General features: G+C 45.4%; 1 protein-coding gene across 5 annotated transcripts in view; it reads left to right on the top strand.

Annotated features, from left to right (window-relative positions):
• LOC131814957 (torsin-1A-interacting protein 2-like) overlaps positions 1-5,822 on the top strand; it is a 40,821-nt gene extending 34,999 nt beyond the window's left edge. For 4 of the 5 annotated variants that reach the window (XM_059146471.1, XM_059146469.1, XM_059146470.1 and 1 more), the window contains exon 5: positions 2,059-5,822. In XM_059146471.1, coding sequence (XP_059002454.1) covers positions 2,059-2,825 — 767 coding nt within the window. In that variant the 3' untranslated portion in view covers positions 2,826-5,822. The remainder of the gene's footprint in view (positions 1-2,058) is intronic. The other variant, XR_009347514.1, reaches the window with a different exon arrangement.
• The last annotated feature ends 15,480 nt before the right edge of the window (positions 5,823-21,302 follow it).

Here is a 21,302-nt window from a genome sequence, read left to right as displayed (position 1 = left end):
TTTGTATTTTTTGTGTCAATACTCAGTAGCACAGTTGCTGAGTAGTAGGGTAGCTCTGTTTTTAACTTTTGAGGATGCTGCACCACTGGAGAGGACAGTCCCAGCAACAGTGTAAGACCCTTCCCCTTTCTCCGCCTCTTCGCCATCTTTTCCTGTTGTTTCTTATGTTGTTGACCTTTGCCATTCTAACAGGTGTAAGGTGATACCTATTTGTACTTTTGATTTGCATTTCTCTGATGAGGAATGATGTTGAACATCTTTTCATGGGTGTGTTGGCCATCTGGATGTCTTTGGAGAAATGTCTCTTCATTTCTTCTGCCCACTGTTTAATTTGATTATTTGTTTATTGGGTGTTGATTGGTGTAAGCCCTTTATAAATTTTTGATACTAATCCTTTATCGGACATGTCATTGGCAGATACCTTCTCCCATTAGGTAGGTTGCCTTTTAGTTTTGTTGATTGTTTCCTTTGCCATGCAAAGCCTTTTTATTTTGTTGTAGTCCCAATAGTTTATTTTTGCTTTTATATCCTTTGCATCAGGAGACATACCTAGAAAAGTGTGGCTATGGTTGATATCAGAGGTCTTACTTTCCCGTGTTCTTTTCTAGGATTTTATGATTTTATGGTTTCAGGTCTCCTATTTAGGTCTTTAATCCATTTTGAATTTGATTTTGTGTATGGTGTAAGAAAGCGATTTAGTTTCATTCTTTTGCATGTAGCTGTCCAGTTTTCCCATCACCATTTGTTGGAGAAATCATCTTTTTCCCCCATTGGATTTTCTTTCCTCTTTGTCGAAGACTAATTGACCATATAAGCATGGGTTTATATCTGGGTTTTTGGTTCTGCTCCATTGATCTGCGTGGCTGTTTTCATGCCAGTACCGTCCTATTTGATCACTACCACTTCATAACATACCTGCAAGTCTGGAATGGTAATACCTCCAGCTTTGCTTTTCTTTTTCAAAATTGCTTTGGCTCTTTGGGACCTTTTGTGGTTCCATACATATTTTAGGATTATTTGTTCTAGTTCTGTGAAAAATACTGTTGATGTTATGATAGGGATTGCATTAAATCTGTAGATTGTTGTGGGCAGTTGGCCATTTTAATAATATTTGTTCTTCCAGTCCATGAGCATGAAATGTCTTTCCATTTCTTGGTGCCATCTTCAATTTCTTTCATCAGTGTTCCTTAGTTTTCAGAGTACAGGTCTTTCACCTCATTGGTTAGGTTTATTCCAATGTATCTTATTATTTTTGGTGTGCAAGTGGGATTGTTTTCTTGATTTCTCTTTCTGCGGCCTCATTATTAGTGTATACAAATGCACCAGATTTCTGCACATTGATTTTGTATCCAGCAACTTTACTGAATTCAGTTATGAGTTCTAGTAGTTTTCTGGTGGTTTCTTTAGGGTTTTCTATATAGAATATTGTGTCATCTGCAAATAGTGAAAGTTTTACATCTTCCTTACCAATTTAGAAGCCTCTTATTTCTTTTTGGTATCTAATTACTGTGGCTTGTTTTAATATGTTTTTAAAAAGTGTTTGATAATAACTAATAGTGAAATAGAGCAATAGAGTTTTAAGGATTTTTCCTTTAGGGGCCCTGGCAGATATTTCACCATCCTTAACAAAATGGGAATTCCCATTTTCAAAAATAAGAAACTAAAACTGCTTTTTATTACAGAGTATCTTTAACTTCTCAAGTGGCATTTCCACATTTTGACCCATAAAGAACGAATTAGCTTATTGTGGGTAATGGTACTTCGAGAAGGTGGAAGACTGTCCCAATAGTTCCAAGTCACATCATTAGTTATAGCAACAAATACATAAACTTCACTTTCACCTTTTAACAAAAATATTTTACCTTCAAATAATTTAAGAAATTAGAGAGTAAGTATTTTTGGTAGACCTTAATATCTCAAACTTTAGAGGATATAGGCAAAAGAAACTCTCCACAATTAGTAAAATCTGACAGTATCTCTAATGCATTTCAGTTTACCACATGTTTTGTTTCTGGTCGATGTTCTAATTTTGTATTTTATTATCCTATTTTCTGACAGGCTCCATCTTTCTTTGCTTCATGGTTATGACTATTGTTTTGGTAAGTTTTGTTAATAGCTACTGTTCCTCTCCAGCCCAGCAAGTGCCCAAAAATCCAGCTTTAGAGGCCTTTTTGGCTCAGTTTAGCCAATTGAAGGATAAATTCCCAGGCCAGAGCTCCTTCTTGTGGCAGAGAGGACGTAAATTTCTCCAGAAGCACCTCAATGCTTCGAACCCCACCGAGCCGGCCACCGTCATATTTACAGCAGCTCAAGAGGGAAGAGAGACCCTGAAGTGCCTGAGTCACCTCGTCGCAGACGCCTACACCTCCTTCCAAAAAGTCTCCGCCATTCAGATCGACGGGGCTGGAAGAACCTTGGAGGACAGTGACACGGTCAAGCAATTGGTTGACATGGAGCTGAGCTCGGGATTCGAGAATGGCCAGAAGGCTGCTGTGGTACACCACTTCGAATCCTTTCCCGCGGGCTCTACCCTGATCTTCTACAAGTATTGTGACCATGAGAATGCCGCCTTCAAAGATGTGGCCCTGGTGCTGACTGTTCTCCTGGAGGAGGAAACATTAGAAGCAAGTGTTGGCCCAAGGGAAACTGAGGAAAAAGTGAGAGATTTACTCTGGGCCAGGTTTACCAACTCCGACACTCCCCGCTCCTTCAACCACATGGACTCGGACAAGCTGAGTGGGCTCTGGAGCCGCATTTCACACCTGGTGCTGCCCGTCCAGCCTGTGAGGAACATAGAAGAACAGGGGTGTTTTTTTATAAGCTAAGCACCGAGTCGGATTTCGGAAGGCACGGATTTATTAAAAAGTCAGTTTAAAAACCTGTTTCTGTGGAAGGAGGTTGATGAAAAGCCTGGCAAGCACAAAGGAGCTTATTTTAGAAAAAAAAATTTTTCATTTTTAAACTTTTGTATTATCTTTCTAAGTTTGACAAAACGTGACCTCTTTTCCTGGCCTTTCAAGCCAATCATGTTTAAAATATGCATAGAATATATAACTGAAGCTTTTTTTTTTAATCAAAAAATATAGCCACAGAATCATTACATGAGAAGATAAAACCTGCTCAGAATGACTACAAAGTGATTTTTGTTTTCTTGATAACGAGCCTTTTGGCTAATGTTGGACTTGGACTAGAACAATTACAGTTATGAAGCAATGGTAATTAAAAACTTTTTCTATCACATCTTAAATAATTTTAAACTGATTTTAATAACCAGTCATGGGATTACATCTTATACTAATTTGCATTTTGGAATAGTGTGAAAAGAAATAAGAATTCAAATACTCAGCTATATGTAAGACTCTATGCTTTTTATCCCATTAACGGGCTGAGGTAAAAGTAGCTGTCCTTAAGAAATGTTTTTAAAAAGTGGAAACAAGGGGGAGATTGTTTATAATCATGGAAATGAAGAAGTTCCAGTGGACAATATCTTTTCTTCAGCTTCTGGAATGTTTTAGAGCAGTGGTTTCTAAGCTGTGTCTACTGACAGCCCTCCCCTACTGATCAGAGCAGTTCTGCTTTTGACCACTTTATATAGTGGGAGTCTCCCTCCATAGGACTTCCTTGGAACAAAGAGTTCCACTGATAACGAAATTTGAAAATTGCTGATTAAGTGAAAAAAAAAAAAAAAAACTTAGAAGATAGGAAGATAATGAATGTATTAAATCTTATATGTTGGAAGAAGATGAAATATAGGTTTATTGTACAGACATGCTATTTATGAAAGATAAAGACGTACAGATGAAAAGAAGAATGTATAAGTTAGTATTTGGTAAGCATATTTCTGATGCTGTTGTTAATTTCTCTTGATCATCATTTCTGTCTCCCCTGAATGGAATTTTATAATTGTCTAGGATGAGAGTTTGAGTGCCATTTAAGCAGAACAGATTTTTAGGAACTAATTGAACAGTAGGTTTTATATGGGTACAGTAACTAACTGCACCATGCTGTTTACTTGTTGCACAGTGATGGAACATTATATAATGCGGCTCATTTCTCGACTAGATGGTTAGAAATACCATTAGGCTAACATCTAAAGAAATGCAAGAGGTGTTATACTTTGTAAAAGGAAGCATACATGGTAAAATAGATTCCAAGAGGTTTTAGTGACCAATATTAGTTGTTGAACCGTGTTCTGTGATAGTAAGAAAGATTGAGAACAGTGTTCATGGAGATAGTAGTTGATTGGCTTTGCAGCTCTGAAGGCAGAACTCTAATAAAATTATCTTGACCTAAGGAAAGGTCTGTTCCATGACACAGCATACCTGGGGACTATTACCATGATCTTGGAATATTGCAACTAGGTTTTGGCCTCTGCTGTTGTGAGAGCAGAATATGTATGTATATATAATATATATGTGTGTGTATGTATATAGGTCTTCCTAGTATTTCCAGAATGCTTCCATCCTTTAATCATGTGACTTCCTTCATGCTTTAAGCATTTTGATGCTCCAAGCTTTGTGGTAAGGCTCAGCATTTTGATGCTTAAAGCATGAAGGAAGTCACATGATTAAGACATGGAAGGAGTTTTTGAAACACTAGGAAGATACAGGGATCTTTATTGATCCCGAAAAGCAGATTACGGAGACATGGGAGAGGAACCTATTGGAAAATATCTGTCATAGGAAAAACATATAAATCTGTTCTAACCAGGGCCTTAAGGTGGCGTTCAGTTGAGTGTAGGGACATACCTGAAAGAACTATTTACATTTGCAACTTTGTGAAGGAATCTCTCAAGTAGATTTGAGGAAAGACCTGCCTGAACAAAAAGACAAAGTAAATATCATATCAGTATCAATCCAATATAAAATCAGAGAAAATTGAAGAAAAATTTATATACCACGTTTGAATTTTTTCTGTATTTCTAGATCTCAGGTGCCAGCTAGTGTTCTGTCACACAAAACCAATGGTGCCTTGTAGAATTGTTCTGTTGGCCTGCTGACCTGTGCTACCTCAGATCTATGACGAACCAGTATGAAATGTGTATAACTATTTCCTCTATTAGTGATTCAAATCACCAATGAAACAAAAATTTTTGTTTCTTCATTCAGTTGAATATGGTTTTTCATCACTTCCTTTCAATATAATTTAGCAAAAGCTTTTAAAATGGAACTTTTTTTTTTTAATGTTTAGGCTTTGTTAAAAAAACACTTTTCCTTCCTTGTATAAGTGCAATCAACTAAAACTATTGTCAGTTTTCTATACTATTTCAAAACTTACTTTTTAAAAAGAAGCAGTATATTACTTTTGGCTCTGTTCATGAATAAAATGATTATTTTTAAAACAAAACTTTATATTTTTTAAATGTGAAATAATTAAAATTTATTATCTAATGTCCTCTTAAGTTAATTTTTATTCAGTTGTTTTGTTTTTCAAGTTTCCATATTTTCTTTTGTGTATCTGGTAGTTAATCTTTTATTACTTTTGGAGTCTGTTTTTTTGACTTAGAACAGGGACTTGTGGGCATCTGATACCATACATGATACCATATATCACTGTTTAATTATTATCACAGAAAAACTCTAATTACATTCTGCATTAAGATGAATTACTTCTTGAGTGATACCAGACTTCTAGAAGAAACTGGTGTAGAACTAGACACTGTCTCGGAACTTTGGAGGTTTTTCACCTTTGTGGTAAATTTAAATTTCCCAGTTCGTTTTCAAAGATTGGCAGAGAAGTTCCAGGGACTTCCTATCCCTAAAGTAATAACGCTATTGTTTCTATTTGTATTTTTTAAAAATTAATAAAATAGTTTAAATATATTTCCTTTGAAAGCCTCCAAGCTTTGTGGTAAGGCTCAGCAAGCCTGGGACCTATCCCCCTCCAGCTCATGACCCTGTTGAACCTGCAGAGCTGGCCTGGGTATGTTCTGATTACAGACACCTAAGGGGCTTGATTTCTGGAGAAGCCTGGACCACATCAGGGAGCCCACCACAACGGGGAATGACTGTTGCCAGGTTGGTTTATTTATTTATTTATTTATTTATTTATTTGATTTATTTGAAAGACGGAGATCACAGGTAAGCAGAGAGGCAGGCAGAGAGAGAGAGGAGGAAGCAGGCTCCCCGCTGAACAGAGAGCCTGACGCAGGGCTCGATCCCAGGACTCTGGGATCATGACCTGAGCCGAAGGCAGAGGCTTTAACCCACTGAGCCACCCAGGTGCCCCTGACTGTTGCCAGTTTTAAGTGGCAGCCTCAACGATTTTTGTAGGTGGGCTCCCACTGGCCATGGGGCATTTGCATCCACAGCATTTGCCTTATTTCAAGACCTAACCTCGACAGATACGCATATTCCCCTGAAGGCAAAACTGGAGGAATCTGAACCATCTTGCCAGGGCAGGGCCGGGCAATCTAGCGGGGAGATCCTCCAAGAGACTTCTGGGAGCTTAGATTCCCGATAAGCCCTGGATTCCATCAAGCAGTCAAAACAAGGACTTGATGTTACATCAAGTTAGGCTGGTGGTGGGGGATGGGCCTGAACGCCACAGGCCCAGGAGCTCTAGTTGCCCAAGACTGGCCAGCAGCTTGTGCTGTGCATGTATGGGCGGTGCAGGTCAAGGAAACCACGGAACTTGCCACTCACGAGTGTTGGGAGAGGCCGGGTCTAAAATGCAGGCTCTTGGGGCACTATGGCATCTGCCTGATTCTAAGTCCCTAAGCTACACAATTGCAATTCAGTAGTTACCCTGAAGATAAGGCTGGAGGACTCAGTCCTGCCTTGCCAAGGAGGGCTGTTGGTAGGGTTAGCCTTCGCGAAGAGACACCTGGGAGCTTTGCTGGAGAAACTGGACACCACATCAGGCAGCTAGCAAATGGGGACTTTCTCCAGTATGAACCAAACGGCTAAGAAAGATTTTAGGGAGCAGGCTTCCTCCACCATGGAGCCCATACAGATGGTTAAAGAACAGTAGGCATTCTGCAGAGCTGAAGGGTCTCCACTGCCCCAGGCAGGCTGCAGGGGTGTGAACGGACTTCACGAGGGCTCCTCGCAGTGCTGGGTGATGGCTGCTCCCAGAGTGGGCTGTTGAGAGCACAAAGCCTCTGCCTAATTCTGAGCCTTTATCTACGCTCACACACATACTGCCCTGTGGGCACAGCTGAAGGACCCTGGACAGACTTGCCAAGGTGGGGTGGGCACACTGGCTGGGATGGCTTTCACTGAGAGACACCCAGGATACCAGTAGGCATCCAGTCCACATGGGGACTATTGCCAGTTTAAAGCTGTCACCTCTGAAAGATTCCGAGGGGCCACTCTCCTCTGCCCCGGGGGCTGTGCAGGTGGTTGGGAAGGACTGCTGATAGGGTCTGTGCTCATTAGGGCAGCCAGGGTCACTGGAACTGGGCAGTGTCAGAAGAGCAAGATCTCAATGAGGGTCTCTTGGGGATCGGTGGCATCTAATGTGAATATTTCCCCCGAAAGCAAAGCTGGAGGAGTGTAGATTGCCTTGCCTAGGCTGGATTTCAAGGCCTGGTTTGGGTATCTTCCAGTAAGAGACAACTGGGAGCCTTGATCACAGCAGAGGCCCAGGACCCGACAGCCAGCCAGTCCACATGGGGACTGCCACACATTTTAGCTGATGGCTCAGAGTGATTTTCAGGTGGGCTCCCTCCACACATCAGGCCATGCGGATGACTAGGGATGAACCTGAGCTCCACAGTTCTGGAGAGTTCTGGCTGCCCAAGTTTGGATGGCAGGGCACATACTGTGCACGCACAGTTCACAGCAGTCAAGGTCACCGGGCACTTGCACAGGGTAAGTGTAAGGATAGTCCAGGTGCGGCAGCGGGCCACCATGGGTCTAAGTCATCTGCCTGATTCTAAGCCCTAACTAACCTACACAGATGTATATATTCTCTGCAAAGGCCACACTGAGGATTCTGGGCTGCTTTGTCAGGGCTGTGGAGGGTAGGGAGTGGAAAATGCGGTTGGCCCACATATCCTCCAGTAAGAGACACCTGGAGCCTGATTGCTGCAGAAGGCTGGGGCCCCAGCCGGCAGGAAGTCCGAAAGGGACAGGCTCACCCATTTCAGCAGCTGCCTCAGAGCACAGAATGGAGGGCGGCCTCACTCCACACCTGACACTACATGATGGTGGCTGGCCTGGGCCATGGGTCCTGGAGGCCCGTGATGCGGATGGGGGGCTGATGGGCTGGACACCGCACACACGCAGATCATACAGATCAGCAAAACCAGGGGCTGGGACTAGGCAAGATCAGGGGAATCAAGGGGCCAGAGCTGGCTCTTGGGAGTCCGTGGTCTCTTCCTACTTCCAAGCTCTAACATACACACATGGGCGTACTTCCCTTGAAGATGAAACTATAGGAATCTGGACTGCCCTTCCAGGATTGGTCCTGGCCCACCCACTGGGGGTCTCCTTCACTGAGAGCCACGTGGAGCCTTGATAACTGGAAAATCCAGAGACTCCATTCTGCAGCCAGCATGAATGAGGACAGAATGTTGCCAGGATAAAGCTGCTGCCTCACGAGGATTTTCAAAGGGTGGTCTCCCTACACCCAGGACGTTATATACATGGTTGGGGACCAGTCTGACCCCTGAAGGCGGAGCTCGACGAATCTGGACGGTTTTACCAGGGTGTGGCAGGGGGGGGGGATGGCTTGGTGTCCTTCACTAAGGGACACCTGTGAACCTTGACAATGGGTCCACACAGGACCCAAAAGGCATAATAAATTGCACATAGGGGCTTACTGTGGCCAGTGTGGTGCCCCAAGTCAGAAAGATTTTGGAGGGCGGGCTCCTGACGCCCAAGATGCGATGCAATTAGTGGGGGCCCAGCCTAAGCTCCCAGGCCTGGAGCACCAAGGCTGCCCAAGACCCCTGACAGTGTAAGTGTGCACGTGTGTGGATCGCAGTGGTCGGTGTAGCCAGTGAACTGGCAGGGCGAGGAGAATTCAGGTATTCAGAGCTCTTGGGGTTACAAAGCAACTGCCTGACTCCACAGCCTAACAGATGCAGATGTCCCTATTCCCTATTCCCTGGCATCATCTGTAATGCCTTGTCGGGTTGGAACCACCAAACGGGCCGAGTAGCCTCCACTAAGAGCCACCTGGGAGCCCCAGCTGCTGCAGAAGCCCGGGAGCCAGCAGACAGGAAGTCCATGTGGGCGTCACAGGAAGTCCATGTGGGCCCTGACTGTCGCTCATTTAAGTAGCCACCACAGAGCAATGTCCTGAGGGGGGTGGTGGGCCCCTTCCATCCTTGAGGCTGAGCAAGTAGTTGGGGACGGGTTGTAGCTCCACAGGTGTGGGGGCCCCTGACCGCCCAAGGGTGGCTGATGGGATATGAAATGTGCATCTCCAGGATGAGTAGATTATTGTTGTGAGGGACCTGGGACAGGGCACCTGTCAGGAGAGGCCGGGTCACAAAAGAGGGCTCTTAGGGGTCGGAACTTCGGCCTTAGGGCAAGGCTTACCTACCACTGTGGAGTATGGCCCCCTTCCCCGCCCCAAGTCACGGCTGGAGGCTGTTGACTCCCTTGTGAGGAAGAGGCAGGACAGGGTATCGGTCCATTAGGAGTCACCTGTGAAGCCGGGGACCCCGTCAGGCAGCAAGACCGCACGGGGACCGACTGTTACCCATTTTCTTGCCGCAGCCACCCCAGAGCGATGGTGAGTGAGGCCGGGCGGGGGTGCACAGGCTCACAGGGCGGGGCTGCCGGGCGTCTTACAGGTGCACACGGCAGTATGCGGATGGTGCAGATCAGGGTAGCTAAGGCTCTGAACAGGGCAAGAGACCTGGGGTGGGCTCCTGGGGTGACAGGGCAACTGCCCGGTGCTCAGCCCTAACCTACACAAACGTGCATGTTCCTACTGAAGACCTAACCGGGGTCACCCGAGCTGTCTGGCCGGAGTGGGTTGTACAAGCCGGGGTCGCCTCCAAAGAGGAACAGCTGGGAGCCCGGCCTGCTGCTGAAGCCAGGGCCCCGCGCGGACGGTCAGGCTACATGACATTGATTTTCACCCATCTCAGCGGCTGCCTCGGTGAGGCCTGGGGGGTGGGTTCTCAACATCCTTGTGGCTATGCACGCGGTTGGAGATGGGCCCTACTCTACCGGCGTGTAGACCCCTGTTTTCCGGAGAGTGGCTGACGGATTTGGACGGCGCATGCACGGGACACACAGCGCAGGCTGGCCCAGGGCCTGGAGCAGGGCGAGTGTTGGGAGAGGCTTGGTCACAGGACCAGGTTATTGGTGGTACCTGGCCTCCGCCTAATTCCAAGTCCCACTACACAAATGTGTCTGTTCCCTCCGGAGGCCGAGCTGGAGGGATGTGTGCTGCGGGCCCAGGCGGCAGGGCAGGAGGGCTGGGATACCTTCCAGTCAGAGCCGCCTGGGGGCCCTACTTGCTGTGGGAGCCTCACCTCCTCAGCCAGCCAGTCTAGACGGGTACTGACTGCAGCTGGTGTAAAGCTGGTGCCTCTCGAAGATTTTCGGGTGGTGGGCTTTCTGCACCCTGAGGCCAAGCCGGTGGTTGAGGTCGGGGTGGAACTCCGCAGGCCTGGAGCGGCCCTGTAGGCCAAGGCCGGCTGAAAGACGTTAGACTGCATGTGAGTAAACCTTGAAGGTCAGATAGCCAGTCTTGAAACAGTGCAATGATGGGACAGGCCTGGACGTTATGGCGGATAACTGGCATCTTCCTGACCCTGATCCCTAAGCTACACAAACAGGTATAGTCCCCTGAAAGCAGAGCTGGGCTCATCTGGGCTGCCTTGCCAGGGCTGGATCTGGTGGGCTGACTGGGGCATCTGCCAATAAGAGACATCTGGGAGCTTGGTGGCCACTGTAGCCTGGGGCCCCATCGGCAGCCGGTCCTCCAGGGGCCTGACGGTAGCCCATTTCAGTCCCCTCCATTTTCATGGGAGGTGGTCTACCTCCACCCTGAGGCAATGCAGGTGATTGGGCCTGGGTCCTAGCTCCGCAGGCCTGGGGGGCCCTGGCTACCCAGTGGTGGCTGAGGGGACGTACAGGTGAGGCTTGCCTGGAACCTGGAACATAGCAGGCATCAGGAGAGGCCGAGGTCCAGGAGAGGGCTGATAGGGGCCCACAATGTTGGCCTAATCACGTGGCTTACCTACCAAAGGCCGATATGGAGGTTTTACAGCTGCCTCGTGAAGGAGGGGCTGGGTAGGCAGGACAGAGAAGCTCTTGACGGGGAGACAGCCGGGAGGCCTGTTTCCTTGTGAAGCCTGTGACCTCATCAGGCGGCAAGTGCATGTTGAGATTCACTGTCTCTCATTTGTAGCTGTTTGCTTGAAACAATTTCCCCCTAGGTTGAGGCCTTGTGGTAGTTTCATAAGCTCTCAGGACCAGGTCAGCCCGAGGCCAACTTCCCGGATGTATGCTGTGTGTGTATGGAAGTCAGTGGGGCCGGTGATCTGAGGCAGGGCAGGGCTGGGTGAGGCCAGGTCAGAGGAGGAGGCTGTGGGGGGTAGAAGGCAGAGGCCTGACCCACAAGGCCCATCCTCCCATGCTGGAATATTTCCCTCGAAAGCAGAGCTGGAGGTTTCTCAGCGGGGCCAGGCAGGGCCCAGGCTGGCAGGAAAGTCTATTTTCCATTTGGGGACACCTGAGAACCCTGGGTTGTAGAGAAGCTTGGAACCGCATCGGGCAGCAGGTCCACATACGCACTGGCACCAGTTGCAGCTGTGGGCTCAGAGTGGTTGCTGAAGGTGGCTTCCTCCACTGTAAAGTCTGTTCGGATGGTGGGCATCCTGCCTGAGCTCTAGGGGCCAGAGGGCCTCGGCAGCCAGAGAAATGCTGACAGAGTGCAGACTGCACATGAGCGGGCCTTGCAGGCCTGGAGAGCCGGTGACCTGGGAGAGGGCCATGTCGGGTGAGGCCAGGTCACAAGAGGGGGTATTGGGAGAACACAGCATCCGATTAATCCTAAGGCTTGGGATCCCCTCAAGCAGCCAGTTCATATGGGGACCAACTGTCACCAGTTTAAAGCTGCCGTCTCAGAAAGACGACAGAAAGGCTCCCTCTACCATGAGGCCAAACAGATGGTTGGGGTCCAGGTGTAGCCCACCAGGCAGGTAGAGCCCCCTGCAGCCCAAGGCCCAATGACACAGGGTGGGCTGTGCACGCACAGTTTTCACAGGTCAGGACAGCCGGGGATTTAGAATAGGGTGGGAGGCAGAGCTGGGAGAATCTGGCCTGCCTGGCCAGAACTGCATTCCGAGAGCACCTCAGAGACTCCTAGCAACTTGATTGCAACAGAAACCTGGGACCCTCATTTGGCAGTCAGGCCATGTGGGGCCTGAGCGCTGGCCCTTTAAAGCTGTTGCTTTAGGGGCTCTTGGGCAGCTCAGTCAGTTGAGCATCTGCCTTTAGCTCAGGTCATGATCCCAGGGTCCTGGGATCGAGTCCCACGTCCCTCTGCCCCTGATGGTACCCTCGCTCACTCTTGCATGTGTGCTCTCTCTCTGCTGCTTTAGGAAGACATTCAGTGAGTGGGCTACTCTGCCACGGAGCCTCTACAGAGGGCCAGGACTGCCTGAGTTCTGCAGGCTGAGGGCCTTGGCTGCCCACATCCGGTTAACGGGATGTGTGTCGCTCATAGGCAGGCTATGCGGGACAGGGCCGGCAGGATTTTGGAACTGGGGAAGTGTATGGAGAATCTAGGACTCCGAGTGGGTTCTCAGTTGTCCATGCCACCTGCCTGATTCTCAGCCCTGATCTACACAGATGTTCCATCTTTCTCAGAAGACTCTGCTGGAAGAATCTGGACCACCTGGCCAGGGTGGAGCCTCGTGGGCTGCTCTGGGGGTCCTTCACCAAAAGACACCTGAGAGTCTAGGGGCACCTGTGAGACTCAGAGTGTCTCACTCTTGATTCTGGCTTGGGTCGTGGTCTCAGGGTCGTGGGGTCGAGCTCCAAGCTCAGCGAGGAGTCTGCTTCAGAGTCTCTCTCTCCTTGCCCCTCCCCCATTCTCTCTCAAATAAATAAATACATAAAATCTTAAAAAAAAAAAAAGACACTTGGGCATCTTGATTATTGGTGAGTCTGGGACCCCACCAGGCGGCCAGTCCAAGATGGGACTGTCACCAGTTTAAAGGTGCCACCACAGCAAGATTTTGGGGGGGGGGGGAATCCCTTGTCCAGGAGGTTATGCAGATGCCTGGGGACGGTCCAGGCTCCGCAGGCATGGAGGGTCTGATTGCCCTTGGCCAGCCCAAGGAGCATGCCCGGTACATGAATGGGCCTCCCAGTTCACACCAGCCAGAAAACAATTTACAGAGAAAGTGTTGAGTGAGGGCAGGCCACTGATACAGCTGATGGCACAGGGCATCCGAGTAATCCTGGGCCCTAAACACAAATGCACATTTTCCTGCTGAAGATTATTTTCTTTGGGGAGGCAAATTAATGTACACCACACACTGTATTTGTGCATTTCACAAGCCCATTGGATGTCTTCTCATAAACCATGAAGACCTAATCCAAACCAATGATCAATTAATCACAGTCCTGTAAAGGGAAATGAAAGGAATGAAGTTCAGCTTTAGCTGAGATGCGCCTTTACATGAGTTGGCATTGGGGGAGCAGGTGTGGCCCGTGCAGAAGTAAATGTCCCTTGTGACCAAGCTCGGTGCACGTTGCTAGAGAACAAGGGGGATGGTGTTGATGGGCGAGAGAATCTGCCGGGAGCCGCAGCATGGCTTTGGCCACTGCTCGTGAAAGAGCTGCCCTTACTCCCCAGGACCCATGGTTTTCAGGTCGCGATTTCAGATGAGCAAATGGTAGGCTTGCCCAGACCCAACACTGCCGGTTGGTCCTCATAAACTCCGTGTTTGCCGTCTACATGCCCCCTTGCCGTAGTTACTTCTTCTTCCTCTTTGGACAAACCCCGGCAGGCCCCTCAGCAGCTGTTCTGAGATCTCATCCATGGGGACAGAGGAGATGAGGACATCCTGACACCATTTACTTCGTGTTTGTATTGCCAGTGCCAAGAGAACAACCCTTCTAGAATGCCTTAAAAAAAAAAAAAAAAAAAGAAGAAGAAGAAGAGAGTTTTGTTGGAGCCCAAGCCCAGCCAAGCTGCTGCTCAGGCTATCTTCACAAAGATCCAGGAAAGGAAGATTTGGGGGTAGGGTTATCCACATTTTTTACATAAAAAGTTACAAACTATTAGACAAAGGACATTTCATAAAGTTGCAGACCTTAAGTTTCTAGTATACGTCGGGGCTGAATGACTTCAGTTGTGGGGAAACCAGAGAACTTTCTTCCTTTTTCTTTTGTGTTCAGAATGTTGCTTTTTGGTTACTTTCTTTAACGTGGTAGATGAACACTGTGTGCTCAGGGGAGACATGAGAGCCCATGCTTTGAGGTTTTGCCAAGTCACTGTGATCTTGTTAAATGTGGAAGTAAAGCTTCCCTGGGAGTCTAGGAACACAGCCTGCAAATATTAAAAGTTGAAGATGTCAGGGTGCCTGGGTGGTGTAGTCTGTTACGTGTCTAACACTTGGTTTCAGCTCAGATCACCTTCTCAGGGTCATGGGATCAAGCCCTTCATCAGGCTCCCTGCTCAGTGGGGTGTCTGCTTCTCCCTGTGCCTGCCACTCCCCCTGCTTGTGTGCTCTCTCTCTGTCAAGTAAATAAATAAAAACTTAAAAATAAATAAAAATTTAAAAGTTGAAGTTTTCCTTAATCAATAGCAAAACAATTTGACTTCTAATGTATGATTTACCTTTATAAGATATTTTTAAAAACAAAATGTCTTTCTTTTTTCCTTCCTTCCTTCTTCCCTTCCTACCTCCCTTTCTTCCTTTCTCCCTTTCTTTCTTCTTTCCTTCGTTTCTTCCTTTTTCCTTTCTTCCTTAATGTCCATACCCAATGTGGGGCTCGAACTCATGACCCTGAGATCAAGAGCCACATATGCCACCAACTGCCAGCCAGGTACCCCTATATTTATTAGCTTAATTTTAGGAGGTCTAATGTGAAATATTTCTCTGGTTATTTTAATAGTTCCTTTATCACCCATTGACCTCAAATATATTTTTTTCTTCTACTGATGCATTCATTACCTGTTCTATTTTTACACATCCTATCATGTTATGTTCCTTATTTTTTCCTGACCCCAATAGGCTAGCATGAGATTTGGCTTAGAGCCTCCTATCCTGGTCTAGTTTCTGTGTTATGTATTAACTGGTGGAGGAGGCACCAAGGCCATGATCACCAGTCCTTGTTTCATAGGTATGAATATCCAAAAGTCCAACAGTCATAAAGGTGTTTTGGTTCCATTCCAACAACATACCTTCAGGAATGTGTTTTCCTTCTCTCATAAGGGATCTTTCCGTAGCCTGTAGACTCCACCTTCCCTTTCGATACTGGGGAACTGCAAATGTGTGGGACCCAATGTCACGTTTCATCCTTCAGGTGTCAATATCTGATTTCACAGTTGCCCAAGGAATCAGAACCACTAGGGATATGTGGTGTCTACTCTGCTTCTCGTTGGGTGACCAATACTGCCCTGAGATTATAGCTTTTTTTAAGATTTCATATGTCAACCAAGCTTAACCTTCATATTGACAATCCGTACTTGGAGAAATATAGTTTATGAACTTTTTGAAGTGTTTCATTATTTTTAGCATTTTCTCCAACTGCTTTATGTCAAATTTCCATTGCTCTATTTACTTCCATGTGGTATTCATTTCTGTTTTGTGATGTAGTGCTAATTTTATCCATCTGTGTACACAACGTTGACAAAGCTGCCATGCATATGTGTTCAACTGAGATTGTGTGGTTTCAAAATTTTAAAAATCAAATGTGATTTGATCAATTTGAAATAGAGAAAAAGTGGCTGTCATTGTTCCTCCAATTAAACCTCTTTAAAGTCCAGTAAGGAACTATAAGTGTTTCTTTCCTTTATGTTTATTTTTTAAAGATTTTATTTATTCATTTGAGAGAGAGAAGAACACAAGCAAGGGGAGAGGCAGGGAGAGAGGGAGAAGCAGGCTCCCTGCTGAGTGGGGAGTCCGATGCAGGACTCGATCACAGAACCCTGGAGTCATAACCTGAGCTGAAGGCAGGCACTCAACCATTTGAGCCATGCAGGCACCCACATGTGTTTCTTTCCTTTTAGCAAATCTGGTTTGGTCATAGAGTATAAGTTGGACAATAAACAAATGTAGATGAAACAGAGCAACATTTGGAGATCGATATCTGGCTTGAAATTTATATTAAATTTCAAGGTATAGGCTACTACTGTAGGTTCCAATACAATAAGTATTGGGGTAGAAATCTGGGGTGTGAGGAGCCTGATAAGTACCATGACAGCAGATATGTGTTCTATGCTGCATTTCCTATGAGTCCTCCATAAACTTTACAGGGTGTCCCTGCTCTTTTAATGTCTCGATATAGTGACTAAGGATCTATTCTTATTTTTCTAACAGTGGATATAGATTAAAAAGTGCATATATGAGCCATTTTTTGGCCTATTTATATTTAAAGATCTAAATCAGCCGCTGCTCTTTCACCAACGAAATGCTAGAACATAATGAAAACTGGGAATTAAGTTGGGGTTATTTTTATGGAGTCTCTTGCCATGTGTGCAGTGTTCCTCTTGCTTCAGCAAGATGAGGGAGAAGTACAAAGGTCACTGCCTGTCGTCTTGGTATCTGGGCTGGGTCATACGACCAAAAGCCAGTTAGTATTTCAGGCCAATCTTCATCCCACACCTCAGGATCCTTTGGGGATACTATAGCAGCAGGTGCTATAATTTCCCTAGTACTGTATGTATCATTATGTTTTTTAATCAATACTTCTCCTTTGGGGGGTGCCTGGGTGGCTCAGTTGGTTAAGCCTCTGACTCCTGATTTCGGCTCAGGTCATGACATCATGTCCTGAGACTGAGTCCCACATCAGGCTCCACGCTGAGCATGGAGCCTGCTTACGATTCTTTCTCTCCTTTTCCCTCTGCCCCTTAATGCTCATGCACTCTCCCTCTCTCAACAAAAACAAACGCAAACATGAAAACAAAACCACAAAACCCTTTTCTTTTTAATTTAGATTCCAGGGAATTCATTTAGATGAACTAATTAGTGCTCATTCTTACCACTGTGGATGCCTGCGATACTAATCCAGTAGGCATTTTTCCACTTTCGGGATCCCTGTTGATTCTTGCAGAGATTAAAGTGGAGGTTTGCCCTGCTCCATCAGCTTCCCGAAGTACCTGGTTTCTCCACTGAGCAAAGGTTCCCCAGCAAGTCGGCGGTGCTGGTAAAGAAGGGTGGAGTGGGGAGGTTGGGCTTGGTGATGCTGGCGATGTCGGTAATGCTGAGCCCTCATTGGCAATCAGGTGACCAGGACGGTGATCTGTTAAGGAAGTGAGGATGTCACAGACAGTGGCCTTGAATCTGGACCAGAAGGTGGCATTGCACTTTGGAACCATGGTGCACAGCTCTTGCCGGCATGGCCAGAGTCTCGGTAGCCGCAGTGGGCACGGCAGCTAATAGCAAGCGGTAGACATCATGCTGTGCCGACCCGCTTAGCTAACCATGCAGCGTAGTCTCCTGCCTGCAACATCAAGGGAATGTCCTATTTTAATTGTGTCCATTTTTATTCCTTATTGTTATTCTTCTTGCTGCCCAAGAAAATCTGTTGTTATGATGGCCGAAGCACAGTTGCCCTGCATCGTGCTAGGCTAAATATTAGGCATCTACTGTCAAAGATGGTTTTCTTTTTTTTTTTTTAAGATTTTATTTATTTATTTGAGAGAGAGACAGTGAGAGAGAACATGAGCGAGGAGGTCAGAGGGAGAAGCAGACTCCCCATGGAGCTGGGAGCCCGATGTGGGACTCGATCCCAGGACTCCAGGATCATGACCTGAGCTGAAGGTAGTTGTCCAACCAACTGAGCCACCCAGGCGCCCAAAGATGGGGTTTTTCATGCCTGAAATTTTTATTGTGGCATCAAATTATTGTGATTAATTGATGTAATATGCTTTCTCCTTTGATCTCCCTAAAGGTGTTATGAGTCGTGCATGCTGCTAATAACAATCAGTACTTTACCTTTTAATTTAGATTCTAGGGTATTAATTTAGATTAATTAGTTAGTGCTAATTCTTTTCTCTTGGGTGCCTGCAATACTAATTCAATAGGAATTTTTCCATCCTTTCTATATCTGCGGTTTAGAGCTCTTGCCACCTCCCGGATTGTTTTGATATAATCTCTCATATCTAGATTATCAGTAAGCAACCTGAACTTCCTCTCAAATAAACCATTATACCGTTCCGTTGATCCAGAGGCAGTTGGGTTATGGATAAGAGGAAGTTTCATATTAGGCCTGGTTCCATAGCGCTTTCTTATATTCCCCTTCCTGTGAAGTGGGTGCTGTGGTCTGATTTTTCGACGGCTGGGATACCACAGTAAGCATCTAGATTTCTGATGCTCTGATGGTGCATTTTTTTTTTTAAGATTTTATTTATTTATTTGACAGAGAGAGATCACAGCAGGCAGAGAGGCAGGCAGAGAGAGAGAGAGAAGGAAGCAGGCTCCCCGCTGAGCAGAGAGCCCGATGCGGGACTCGATTCCAGGACCCTGAGATCATGACCTGAGCCGAAGGCAGCGGCTTAACCCACTGAGCCACCCAGGTGCCCCTGATGGTGCATTTTTGATCATTTTTCCTGTAGGGATTGAGTAATCCTATTCCTCACCACATGACTACAATGGAGCACGTGTATACTTTATCCCGATATAGGCAGGGCTCCTATAGAATCAGTTTGTTTATTTTGGAGGGATCTGTCGGCTCCATGGCATCTGGAGTATTCATTAAAGGACTCCAAGCTTTAAATTTTCAGTAGCGATTACATTTCTTAATTTGAATTTGGAGTATTTGGTAGGTATGTACATATTCTCTCTAATCATGTTCTAGTGGTACGTGTGCCAGCATGAGCTGTTTGCTGAGGTGCCCACGCAAGGACCCTATCATTTGGCATATCTCTGTTCAGGTTGTATAATCCCTTGCCCCTCTTGTGTATGCTTTATCTATATATATAATATACAGTTTATAATATGTATATTATAATATACATATTATATTATACATATATACATAATATATTATATATACATAATATATTATATTATGTAAGGTATACATAAAATACATTATATATAATGTATTTTTTGAGAGAAATAGAGTACATGTGCACATGCATATGTGAGCGGGGGAAGGGGCAGAGGGAGAGGGAGAAAGAGAACCTCAAGCAGGCTCCATATCCAGCATAGAGTCCCACAAGGGGCTCAATTTCACAACCCTGAGATCATGACCTGAGCTGAAATCTAGAGCCGGATGCTTAAGCGACTGAAACACCCAGATGCCCCCATGCATGGTTACATTTTTAATTGGTTTCTTCAGCCACAAAGCAGTGTGTTGTTGTTGTTGTTTTTTAAAGATTTGTCAGAGATAGAGAGCGCGCACAAGTAGGCAGAGAGGCAGACAGAGAGAGGAAGAAGTAGGCTCCCCACTGAGCAAGGAGCCCAACGTGGGACTCAATCCCAAAACCCCCGGATCATGACCCGAGCCAAAGGCAGCAGCTCAACCCACTGAGCCACCCAGGCATCCCTCAGTGTGTTTTTTAAACATAAACTTTAGGAATCTTCCCTTCACTCATTTTCCTAGTGAGTTTGTCTACCTGGTTATTAAACGTGGTTACTTCAGACTTGTTCTTCTGATGTGCAGAGATTCATGTGAAGAAACTGAGCATTCAGCCAGTGATATTTTCTGCCATATGTCCTTACCTATATTTTCCTATTTCCTATTTTCCACTTGATTTCTGACCATGTTCCTGACCAAAGAGTTATTTCATTAGTGATTGCTCATGAGTCTAAGAAAAGAAATATCTTATTCTTATTCTCCTTAATAGATTGGTAGCCAATTTTATGGCTATTAGTTCAGCATCAGTGGGGATGGCTAAAATCAAAAAGACAAAAAACAATAACTATAAGCAAAATGTGGAGAAAAAGGAACTCTCATGAACTGTTGGTAGGAATGTATATTGGTATAGTCACTGTGGAAAACAGTATGGCACTTCCTCAAAATATTAAAAATAGAAATATATGATCCAGTAATTGCTCTATTGGGTATTTATGCAGGAAAAACGAAAATACTAACTCAAAAAGATAAATGGACCCTTATGTTTATTGCAGCATTATTTTCAATGGTCGAGACATGGAAGCAACGTGTCCATCAATAGATAATTAGGTAAGGAAATTGTGTGTGTATGTGTGTGTATGTGTGTGTGTGTGTGTCTGTATAAATATTACATAGTCATAAAAAAGAATGAGATTGTGCCATTTGGGACAACATGGATGGACCTAGAGGTATTATGTTAAGTGAAATAAATCAAACTGAGAAAAACAAATACCATATAATTCCCCTCATAAATGGAATATTTAAAAAATGAATAAACAAGTGAAAAGAAGAATCAGAACTATAAATACAGAGAACAAACTGATGATGGCCGGGGGTAGGAGGATGAGACTTTGGGCATAATGGATAAAAGGGAGAGGGCAGTATCGGCCGCCGGTTATGGAATGAGTAGTAAGTCACAGGAATAAAAAGCAGAGCATAAGAAATATAGTCAATGATATCGTATTAGCAATGTAATGGGACAGATAGTAGCTATACTTTGGTTCATGTAGCATAATGTATAGACTTGCCAGATCACTAAGTTGTAACCAAAAACTAATGTAACATTGTGTGTCACCTACACCCAAGTTTTAAAATCTAATTAAAAAAAAAATGAAGATGCCATTTTTAGCATCAAACCACAGAGTTCGGTTGCAATATAGTCTTGGTGTATCACTCAGGAGAAGTCCAATGGTGGGTCTTTTTTCCATGCAAAGGGAAAAAAAATTTGACTGTTGTCATTATTAAGACAAGGGATAATCCTTGAGCTTCTGTAGAGATTGTCTAAAGCCCAAGTAGCTCATCAGGGGAAATGTTCTTCTGGTCATGGACATCATACCTTGCCATTTATCCGTCTTCTATATTTCATCCACCAGGTAGTCACATCGACAGATTCAGCATGTCAGTAGGTATTGGGGGAACAAAGCACTGTTTCAAAATAGTGTCTCCTGTTTGGAGTATTCTGGGTCTTAGTAAGGGCCGATTGCAATGTTTCTGGCCATTTTAGTCCAATTTTTTTGGACAGAACTTTCCTGAGTTCCCTTTTATGTCTAGATTTTTATGTTCTCCTTGCCATCATGATTGAGGATGATACGG

The sequence above is a fragment of the Mustela lutreola genome, chromosome 14 (assembly GCF_030435805.1).
Source record: "Mustela lutreola isolate mMusLut2 chromosome 14, mMusLut2.pri, whole genome shotgun sequence".
Classification (NCBI taxonomy): domain Eukaryota; kingdom Metazoa; phylum Chordata; class Mammalia; order Carnivora; family Mustelidae; genus Mustela; species Mustela lutreola.
The sequence above is the reverse complement of the archived record's forward strand: the minus strand, read 5'-3'. Positions and strand labels throughout refer to the sequence as shown.